This window comes from Channa argus, chromosome 13 (assembly GCF_033026475.1).
Source record: "Channa argus isolate prfri chromosome 13, Channa argus male v1.0, whole genome shotgun sequence".
Lineage (NCBI taxonomy): Eukaryota > Metazoa > Chordata > Actinopteri > Anabantiformes > Channidae > Channa > Channa argus.
Genome location: NC_090209.1, coordinates 15,082,990 through 15,093,987, shown reverse-complemented (window position 1 = coordinate 15,093,987; position 10,998 = coordinate 15,082,990). Strand labels below are relative to the sequence as shown.

Here is a 10,998-nt window from a genome sequence, read left to right as displayed (position 1 = left end):
TGACTGACCGTGGCCTTTCTTTGTGAACATGTTCTCCCTGTGCTTGCATGGGTCTCCTCCCACAGTTCAAAGACATGCATCTTAGGTTAATTGGTTACTCTAAATGTCCCATATGTGACTGTGAATGGTTGTCTCTCTGTGTTGGCCCTGAAATTGACTGGTTATCCTGCCTCTTGTCCAATGATACCTGATAGGATCCAGTCCCCCCTGCGACCCTACATGGGATAAGTGGGTACAGATAATGTATGAATGGACTTGAGTGTTTCATTTTCAATTCTATGTGGTGGTGTGCATCATCTTGTAGACATTGATCCAATATTTATGAATAGACTATGAATCTGCCACCTGAAAAATATCAATATCAGCATTCGATATAGATTACAAATATAGGCACACACTATCCTGCTGTGTATATAAAGCTATATATTCTGTTGCATGTTCAATTATGTCTTACCTAACCTTAGTCTAAGTTATACTACATGTTTGTCCACCTTTGCTTATTTTCTTGAGACTTTTTATTAGTTTTGTGTGTACACAACTGGAAACCAGATTTATTGTATGTGCAACATATTTGGCCAATAAATCTGATTCTTCTTCTTAAACCCCTTTAAAGGTCTAATGACTTTTCCTTCCATTTAAAATTTAACAATAACCTATAAATTAATTCCTTCTACAGCTTCAGTCTCCTGCTGCCAAACTAACCCCCCGTCAGTCCAGGTTACCACAGCAACACCTGATTGCAGAGAAGTCAGTCTTTGGAAGTATGTGAGGAAGTCACATCATCAGGTTCATCTGTGAATGAGTTGTCACTGTAGTCTGCCTCCATACTCACGAATAAACATGCTCTTTGAACTTTAACAGCTGCCTCAGACGACCACAACTCACTATTCAGTGGTTTCTAAGAAACATGGATTCATCCCCTGAAGAATTGCACCATGCACTGTGTGGCCCTCTAGACTGACACAATGATGTTGGCATCTGTTCTTAAGCACTTTCAGCAAGTAATTTGAACTGTTGCTCTGCATTGCAGGAGGTGCCCTCCACAGCTCATCGTGAAAACCATGAGCCATTCTGATGGGGAGCAGCACAGGAGAGTGTAGGAAAATTAGGTAATGCTGCACTGTTGGTGGGGTCAGTGTTTGGATGTTTCTAGTGATAGTGAAACTCCAAATACCAGACAGTGGTGCTTTATTATAACCCCAAAATTATTATTATTCTTATCTATTATTTACACACTGATGCGATAAAACATTATTGATCATTATGCCTCACAGTGTCACAACATTCACAACATTCTCAATATTGTGTGCTCCTGTATTCTGTATCCTGCCTTGTCGTTTGTGCTTCGTTTTACCTTTATGACATTGCACCCCACGTGCACGCACACACACATACACACACACACACACACACACACACACGCATGCACACACAGATACACACACATGCACACACATATACACACAGAGGAGTCAACAGCAGGCCAGCGTTTAAAAAGGTGATAAACGAGACTGATCAAGTGAGAAAATCTGACCGTTATTTATCACAAAATATCTATATAATATATAGACAGCAACCAGAACAAACTAGAGAGTCCATCTTCTTATTTAATTTGTATTCATTTATTTGATGGGAAACTAACAAGTACAGAGGGAAATCTTAACAATTGGAAAACAGTTGTTAATAATAAAGCAGCTGCAGTTAAAAAAGAGGAAAATGAAGAAGAGAAAGATTCCTGAATATTTTCTGCCATTCAACTTTAGGACAGTCTGTTTCTAATAAATTAATCACAATGCATACAAAGAAAATTCAAACATATTGTAAATTATCAAGGATAATGGCAGTGATAGTTTTTCTTGTGCTTGTTGTACTTAATTGCATATTTAAATAAATTTGGGCCTCACAACACCTTTTCTTCACCATTAAAACAAAACAAAGCATATAAAACATTTTAAAACAAGATGGCATGGCATGCTCATCTGAAAAACAGATGAGCAACAAATTTATACCTAAATGGACAAAGGGACCTTTTTTTGGTTTGACTCGCAGCAAAATATGAACTTTCCCTGTACGCCTTGTGTTGAGTGTCTTGTGATAGTGCCAACAGTCCGGTACAAGGCAGCCTCAAACAGATGAAGGCAGCCATAAAGAGCAAGAATAAAAAGAAACTAAAAGTGTTTCATACGAGAGATCAGTGCTCTGTAATTTTCTTTGGAGCATTTGTCACCACTCATTTGACTTGTGCAAACTGTTTGTATTCCACCTGAGATCAGCAAAAGTATCACCAGTTTCTTCCAAAGGAAAAGCTTGCCATGTATCAGCTCTATCACACCTATATGCTATGTAGCCACAACACATCAGATTGTTTATAGCACAAACACGGACCGCTCACACTGTTCCTGTATTTACCTGTAAGCAGCACGGCAATAACTAGGAGGTGATAACTGGTTATACGTCCAAATCTCTCCACACCAAAACCTTGTTTTAACAAACTTTTTTTTACAAGGCTTAATCCAGAAGACCATCTCTGTCCTACAAATTAAAGCAGTCACAATGTTTGTCTCTGAGTGCAAAGGGGTGAAATCACGAGTCTACCAATGTGAGATGATTTTGATGAGGAGGTGATAATCACAAGGCTAAGAAGATGATAATAATGTTCCTGGAAAATGTTTAAAAATACACTGGTGTGTCAGCCTGTTTATTATAAATACCACAAGCAGCAGCAGCAGCTGTGAAAGGATCCTGTTCAACACAATGAATATTTTAGACCAAGAGACATATTAAATGGCTCTGAATATTCTTTCCATCATACTGAAAAAAATAACAATTTTGCACTAGTTTCATGTTTGCATGACGATGTGTGCATATGGAATGGAACAAATAATTACTGGTACAATGGCTGACATCCTGTACTTTTCCAAACTCTTAATTTTTTTACAGTTTTACAAAATAAATGGCTTCTTATATACCGCTTTTATCTAAAGCGCTTTACAATGCAACACACCAATGGCAAAGGCTGCCATGCAAGGTGCTAACCTGGCCCACCAGGAGAAACCTGGGGTTTAGTGTATGGAACACTTCAACATGTTGCCAGTACGGGGGATCGAACTACTGACCCTGTTGTCTGTGGATGACGGCCTTAGCAAATGAGCTATAGCCGGCGCCTAAAATAATACTGTTGGATGTGCATATAGTAGGTGCAGGTGTGGTGACAAAGCACCTGCTGTATCACTGAGTCAATATGATTGTCAGGCTAAAAAAAAGTGGAATATTTAGCACTTTAGTTTAAAGTCTAAATGCAAATGAGAAATGTGTCGAACTTTAAACTTTGAAAATTACTGTAAAGGATCCTGTTCTGTCTAATGGACAAGTCGCATTTTAAAGAAGAATTAATGAGTGAGTAAATGAAGACTTGCATAGCAAACCTGAATCAAACATTTTACTGAGCATTCGTGTCACACTTCTCTGTTTTTAGTATGACATTTTCTTTCATGGACTCTTCAGTGGCTAAGTTTTACTTACTCAACACTTTTTCATGACTAGGAGATCATTCTCGCTTCAGCAAACTGTAACAAAATGAGGGTTCAGTGTCCACTGTTCGGTCTCATAAAAAGTTATGTTGCAACATCAAGACTGTTGAGAATGTGAATGAGATGATGCGTGTGATATGCTCCATTTTATCTTTCAAAACCTACATAACCTCAGTTCTTCAAGGAAGATATAGTGTTTTGTAGTTCACTTGATTTGTAGCATAAAATTACTGTTATAGCATTAACAAGAGATGTAAAAAATCAAAAAAAATGTGAATAATACTAAGTATATGTACGGGTTACAAGAGGTGCAAAGAAGAGGGTAGAAGAGAGGCAGCTACAGCTCTGAAACAGTTTTGCAGCAGTTCTCATTGTTCAGCTGTTGTATGAACTCTGAGGTTTCCTCAAGGATCTGCCCTGGGATGTGGAAGTCAGCTGCTGTGTTCTGCTGAACATCTGTTTCCTGAACGGTCTCAGTCTTTGGCTCCTCCAGGTCGGTTTTGCCGTGAGAGTTGCAGGGCTCCAGATTGCATCCAGTGCCCTGAAGGAACTGCAGGAAGTTCTCCTCAATAGAGGCCTCACGGCTGGGCAGCTGCTCCCCTTCATTGGGCCCAGCCCGTTTGAAGAGGCAAGCCAGGTGGCGGCCCAACTCCTCGCGAATCTGCCGGTTCAGACACCCATAGAAGAAAGGGTTTGAGCTAAAGCAGAAATATCCAACCCACGTGACCATGTCCTCCAGCTGGGCAAGTGAAGTGGGAGAAGTGGACACCATGGCTGAGTAGAGATGGAAGGAGAAATATGGCAGCCAGCAGCAGAGGAACTGGCCTCCCACTGCCACCAGGATGACCGCAGCCTTTCCGCCACTGAAAGTCCTTTGAGGGGTGGTGCGGGCATCAGGTCTTTCGAGGCTGGCTGCCACAGTGGAGTGGCTGCTGATGGACTCAGCACGTTGTTGTGGTGTGTCCATCCATGTGGGAAGAGGGCCATGCTGCATGGCAGCTACGCGTGCTACTTTGAACATGTTGCAGTAGACCACCAGAATGATCAGCATAGGGCACAGGAAATAAATTAATGCAAAGAAGACCATGAAAAGAAGGCGTGTGGTCCTGCCTCCTGTCCAGTGGAGGGAACAATGTCTCTTATTGGGAAAGAAAACAGTAGTCCCCAGACCCTGGTTCCCTTGCAACAGCCATCCCAGGAGAGGAAGCACTGACATGACAATGGCTTTAAACCAGATTCCTACCACTACCATCACCACCACCCCCATTGTCATCTTCACCTCGTGACGCATGGGGTGAACGACATAGTAATATCGCTCTATGTTGATGGCACAGATTGTAAGAATGGCAGCGCTCACTAGACACACACTCAACCAGTTGTAGCTTCGACACAGTTCCTCGTCCACAAGGATTCGGTCTGACAGCATCCCCAGAGGCATCAGCACAAGCGCCGCCAGCAGGTCCACCAGACAGAGGTGAAACACAAAGGCAAACTTGCGCAGCTGTGGTGATTTGGTGACGACAATCATCACAGCTAGGTTCCCTACCACTGCCAGCACATCCATGATGATCATAGCACAAAGAGACAAGGACTGGTTCAGATCTACAACGCCTTGGAGACTTGTGATGGGTGGGGTCACGTCAGAGATATTTCTGTGCAGTGAGGATGGAAATGTAATAGGACCGGAGAGAGAAAGGTTCCATGAGGGGCTCGGTGTGACAGGATGCTCCATGAGAGGATGGGATACAGAGGAGAGAGTTCAGTCCATTTCACAGGACCATCACCCATCCTCCCCTGTGGTAGGGTGTCACTAAGGAGCTCAGGGGGTGTTGTCGGTCATGGCAGCTGGAGCTATGCAAGCCCTGACTGTGTAGCCTAGAGTCCTGCAGATGATCACTGGAGGTTTTACTGAGTTCTGTGAAGATGTCAACTATAATTGAAGGTGTCCTCTCTCCAAAACAAGCTGAGTTGCAGCAGTCTGAAATAAAACATATTTGCTGTTTATTGAGACACTAAAGAAAAACATTTTAGAACATGCTTGTTTTTAGGCTAGTGCATTCAGGAAAAGATTTTGTTTTAGTTTAAATGTTCATGAATGCGTGTGAATGGCATGGACTTGAACACTATGTACTGTGTTACTGCGGTTGTCTAGTACTAGCTTTGAAAGATGAAACATAGGTCACTGCATGATGGAAACCTTTACTTTTTAATACAACCTACATTATTTTATGCTTAAATAATCAATACATTTCATTACAGGAAAATAAATAACAACATTTTTGCTAGCAATTCAACATTTATCACATCACAAAGCAGTATACAGTTTTAAAAGCAGCCCTTTGTGATCCTTAACTGATATATTAGAGCTGAGTTGTCTTGTGCTGTGGCTGTAAAGCTGTCAGGATTGATGAAGTCTGCACTCACCAAGGTCATAATGTACTACATATTTGACATCTGTATCCTCAGATTTTCAGGGCAGCTGGTGCCCCAGGGAGAAGCTAAAAGCACAGAGTGGACCGTATGGCCTTAACAGACTCAAGAAGAAAACTGGATGAGAGAACAAACTGATACATAGCATTACAGAACTCCCTCCCAGCTGTCATACTGAAAAAGATCGATAAATACTTTTCATGTTATTACTACATGACATGATTCTTTTCTTTCTAACTGATACAAAAGAACACTTGCAGAGGCTAAATCACATTAAACGTCTTAGCATCTCTTGTGTATAAAACTCACAGAATGAACTGCAGCTTCATGAAGGCATGATCAAAATGTGAGACAAAAGGTGGCAGAGCACCTAAGTTAAATAAGTGCTTGTGTAACCAGCAGAATATTCAGTAAGCCCTTAGCTGTGTTTATGGCCATAAGTTCACTTGGATACGACCTCACACACTGGTAAAGTTGTTGAAATAAGCATTTCCTTATGCTGCACACCTGCATGTGCACACTCTTTCTGTTTCAGTGTGAAAGCTTTCATCCATGCAAAGCGCCTATGCTCTTCCTGTCTGTGCATGCACATCCACCGTGGCAATCTCCTGTGAGACATAGGGACACAGGTGTAGGTCAGCTACAGCTGTGGTACAGTTCAGCAGCAGTCATCATATTCACATAGCTCAACCTGATTAAATAAGGTCTCTGTTATTACCTCAGCAGCTCTCTGGAGTCTTACTCTTTTCAGAATTGATTATTTTATTGCTCGGGGTTATTTTGGTTCACTATTGGATCACCAAAATTGGAATTTATGCTACAGAAGAACACATTTTCACAACCATACCCTAGGGAGAAATTGTTTAGTCTCTCAGAGTGATGAAATCAATGAATTCAAAATGCATCCAAACATGAAAAAATTTGCCTGGTAGTAAAGTAATCAGTTTCTTCATGTCAAAAACTATTTTGCTAATAAAAAAGGAAAGAAGAAGGAAAGATTTAATGTCATTAAGTAAAAAAATATGTTTTCATTTACAGACAAACTCCACCTAAGAAGCTCCAAATGATTCACCTAAAGCTAGAACACGGGGATGCGGCAGAATATCTTCGAATGCTGACTTGAAACCATATGACCTGATCATATGCACATGACATGGTGTTTACTGCAAGGAGAAAACTAGCCAGTTGTTCAAGCTCACCTTTCTTTACAAAACATTTTCAATCCTCAGCAACAACATGCAAGCAACAACCAGGTGTTTAAATAACATGCATGCAATGAAGCTTCTCTTTTCACAAATGTTATCCTTTTGCACAGAAATACATAGATAGTATGATGTGTGCTATGATGTAAGAGGACAGTGTATCAGACATATCTCCACATACACTTGGGTAACAGTGTGTGTAGTCAATGATGATAAGATGATAATTCGGTGACATACCTCCATCCAGAGAGCGATGTGTCCTCCTGTGCAGGTTCACAGTCTGCTGAAGGAAAGCCGACCTGTTTCACTCTCTCTCTCACTCCCACTGACACACACACACACATACACACACAAAAACGTCAGAGAAGGAGGGGGGGGGGAGGGGGAGGGGGAGGGGGGTTCTCCTCCTCCTGAGTCTCCTCCTCACCTGGTTCCTTCATCTCGTCATACGTTGACCATCCCCTTCCCCATCCCATCAAACACACACCTCCCTCCCAGCAGCTCTCTTTTAGTCAGGTCTTCAATCCAGGTGGGACATGCAAAGCAGGAGCAGAAGGGGATAGACAAAAATGAAAATAAGAAAGGGATCCTGTCTTACAGCCTGCAGTACACAAGGGTGGTGTGTGTGTTTGTGTGTTTGTGTGTGCGCACACTGCTTCTGGCACACAGAGAGGGCAACTGCAAAGCAGTGCAAAGCAGACAGACAGCACCAAGCCTCCCTGTTTTCCACAGGGTCTTAGTGCCCCTCATACTCTGGGCTAGACATGGAGGGATGGTGCTACTCTTGACCTTTCAGCTAACTTGACTGCAGGTCACATCTTGTCCTCCTAACACAGAATTACCAAACAAAAAGGAGAGATTATCCTTTAGCATCAGCATTAGCATTTCACTAACTCTTTGCACTCTTATGCTTAGTTCACCGAGATTTCCCTAAATGCAAAATCCAACAAAAGCCCCCTCACGAGGCTGGATTATTGATTCACACAAGGAAAAATACTCCCAGTTGTAGTGTTCCTGAGCAAAGTTTAACATTTATAAAATCCCAGCCCACACAGCAAACAGCAACAGTCAAATGCTTGGGGGCACTTTCTTTCAATGGCCTAAATAAGAAGGTGTGGTATTTTAAAATGTTCTACATTTTTTCTTTAAATCTAAAAAGGATAAAAAGGAATTTAAAAGGATTGGAAAATAATGTAATTAAAAATAACTAGGCAATGCAAGATTTAACCAGGTTTTCAGACCTCCTCTTTTTTTTTCTCTGTGAATTAACATTAACTTTGTGTGTTCTTTATCCATAGTTGTCTTTCTCTTTCTCTCTGTCCCTTTCTGCAGGTGTCCCCGGCTTTGGAGCTGTGTGCACAGCTACTGGTCCTAACAACCTGCCCGATGTTTTGTTGTTGCTTTTTGTTGCTCTTTTCTTTTCTCTCTCCACTTTCCGATCCACCCAAGTGGTCAAGGCAGATGGCCGCCCACCCTGAACCTGTTTCTGATGCTGCTTTTCCTCTTCACTGTTGCCTAGGGCTTACTCTGGGGGAATTGTTTTTTTTTTTTCTATACATCTTTCTAGTTTTGACTTTATTCCTTAAAGTGCCCTTGAGATGACTTTGTTGTGAATTGAATTGAATAACACTTTTACTAGTGCCAAATGAGATTATATTATAGCAGTGTGATAACCTGAATAGAGGTTGTAGTTATTTTTTTATGTTCATGAACTCACAGTACATCCCCAGTATTATTCAGTATACAGTGTTTGGGCTTCATTTTTGGGTTTCTTATATGAATTGATGGAGTAAAAAAAGCATCTCTCTTTTTATACAGTGTATTTCCTGTTGGATTCCTTCATCAGTGGAAGTGCAGCTCCAAAAACCCATCAATGCTTCCTTATGCTGATAAATCTATGGATAAATTAGATGCTTGGTCTTTCATTGGTCAAATTACTGTGTTACTGCTTCTATCCAGTATGGTTACCGGACATGAACCTACACTGGTCGTACACTGTTGTTATTTGGTGTTGGTTGTGGGTCGTGTGCTGCTGCTGAAAGGCTGCACATATGATCTGTAGGAAAAAAAAGACCGGATCAAATATTTGTTTTCAACTGAAATGTTTTAGAGGAGTACATGACTAAAGGCAACTGTAGCACAAAATGATAATGTCCTGAGATTTTGTATTTATAAAAATCTAAGATGTGATGATACCAATACTTTTAAGGTGCTTTGAAGATGGAAACCAAATATAGAAGAGTCTTTGTTTGTGTTTGTTAAAATTCAGTCCTCAAGTGTGTGTATTCAGTGTGTGCATGTCCTGTGACTGTGCTCGTGTCTGAGGTGTTGAATAATGCCAGATATTTGCCCATGCAGGCACCACCAATCACAGAAGAGGAAAACACAGTTTCTGTGTCAACCCCCAAAATTCAGCCTTTCTGCCTGCATTGGCCTTGCACCCCTTGCACAACTTCACTTCCCTCCCTTTGCCCCTCCACCTCTCTAGTCCACCCACAAGAAATAAAGGGCATCATCATCACCACCTCAGGGTACAAATATGCCATGCACACACGAGTAAACAACAACATGTGTTTTGCAGACACGTTGGATCATATTGTGTTATTCTCAGTTACCATTTTCTTTTTTTAACTGAACACAGGTGATTCTTTCTATTTCTATTTGCATTCTATTCTATTTCGTTTTCTATTGTGATCTTAGATCCCACCAGTAGGGGGAGCTCTCACATTTATCAAGTAACTGTAGCACCTGCTACTCCAGAAACGGATTCTTTCACTGCACCTCATCACCACTGATACCTACTGATGCATTTAATAAGCAGGAGTTTTAAAGCTTTAAATAGTTGCACAGATGGGTTATTGTCATGGTCATTACATTTCTGTGTCCCACTGAGATTTTACAAGTCCAGACTCTACAGGCCTAGAATACGAGCACTTACTTTGTAAGGCAAACAGTTTCTCGTGCTCCTGTTTTATCCTCCCATGGTACACCAGACAATAACATATACCTGAAGGTCACATCAGAATGATTACCCACACCCCACCATGCACCTCACTAGACGGGGGAGGGTACACACACTTATCTGACATAATGCACAAGTGACATTGGGACTGGGGCGACAATCTCACAGTTGCTGATTCAATCCCCAGCTCCTCCGGTCACATGTTGAAGTGCCCTTAAGCAAGACACTGAACCCCAACTTAGTTGCTCCTGGTGAGTGTTGGCCTGCTGCATAGCAGCTCCCCCATCGGTGTGAGTGTGTGTGTGATGGTGAGTGCGAATGGGTGAATAAGAAGCAGTGTAAAGTGCTTTGAGTGCCTATAGGTAGAAAAGCACTATATAAGTGCAGACCATTTACATTGTTCATTCTCACCTCATCACAAATTCAGATACATACTATTCAGGTAGATGAAGCTGCACAGACACAAAGAAAAGAAGTAACTCAAAATGGTCTCTGCAGAGATGGTTAAAAGGTGTCTTGCCAAATGTTCCACTAACTCGCTTACAGTTATTAGAGCATGTAGAGGTTTAAACATTTATTCATCACCACTTAGGGAGCAACATCTCACATTCCAGTGACATTAAATACCCAGTAACACATTTTTATGTAAAAGATATGCATATTACATATTACTCACAAAAGTGAGTTTGAGTTTGTTGGATAAACTGCATGACTCGAATCTGCTTTTTAAAGCTGACTACAGTGATTAAGATTGCAGATACAGTTTGGCATAGCTTGCTGAGGCGTCTTGGGACAAGCTGCCCTCTGTAGGCAGCCAGAAAAAAACAGTGGCTGTAGCTGGTTTGTGTTGTTCTATTTCCCAGACTCATGCATT

The 10,998-nt window shown here is 41.5% G+C and overlaps 1 protein-coding gene across 2 annotated transcripts; it reads right to left on the bottom strand.

Annotated features, from left to right (window-relative positions):
• Positions 1 to 1,633: 1,633 nt before the first annotated feature.
• gpr61 (G protein-coupled receptor 61) lies at positions 1,634 to 7,780 on the bottom strand. Of its 2 annotated transcripts, XM_067528464.1 has the most exons (3): positions 7,400 to 7,780; positions 5,955 to 6,568; positions 1,634 to 5,508 (listed from the first exon to the last, which is right to left on the bottom strand). In XM_067528464.1, exon 3 carries the CDS (start codon positions 5,260 to 5,262, stop codon positions 3,868 to 3,870), a length of 1,395 nt encoding a protein of 464 aa, XP_067384565.1. In that variant the 5' UTR covers positions 5,263 to 5,508; positions 5,955 to 6,568; positions 7,400 to 7,780; the 3' UTR covers positions 1,634 to 3,867. The 2 variants fall into 2 exon arrangements, with proteins under 2 accessions (XP_067384565.1, XP_067384566.1); XM_067528465.1 differs by lacking the exon at positions 5,955 to 6,568.
• Between the last annotated feature and the right edge of the window lie 3,218 nt (positions 7,781 to 10,998).

What these genes read in the sequence shown, in the direction of transcription:
- gpr61 (XM_067528464.1), bottom strand. Translation starts at nt 5,262, where the DNA reads ATGGAGCATCCTGTCACACCGAGCCCCTCATGGAACCTTTCTCTCTCC.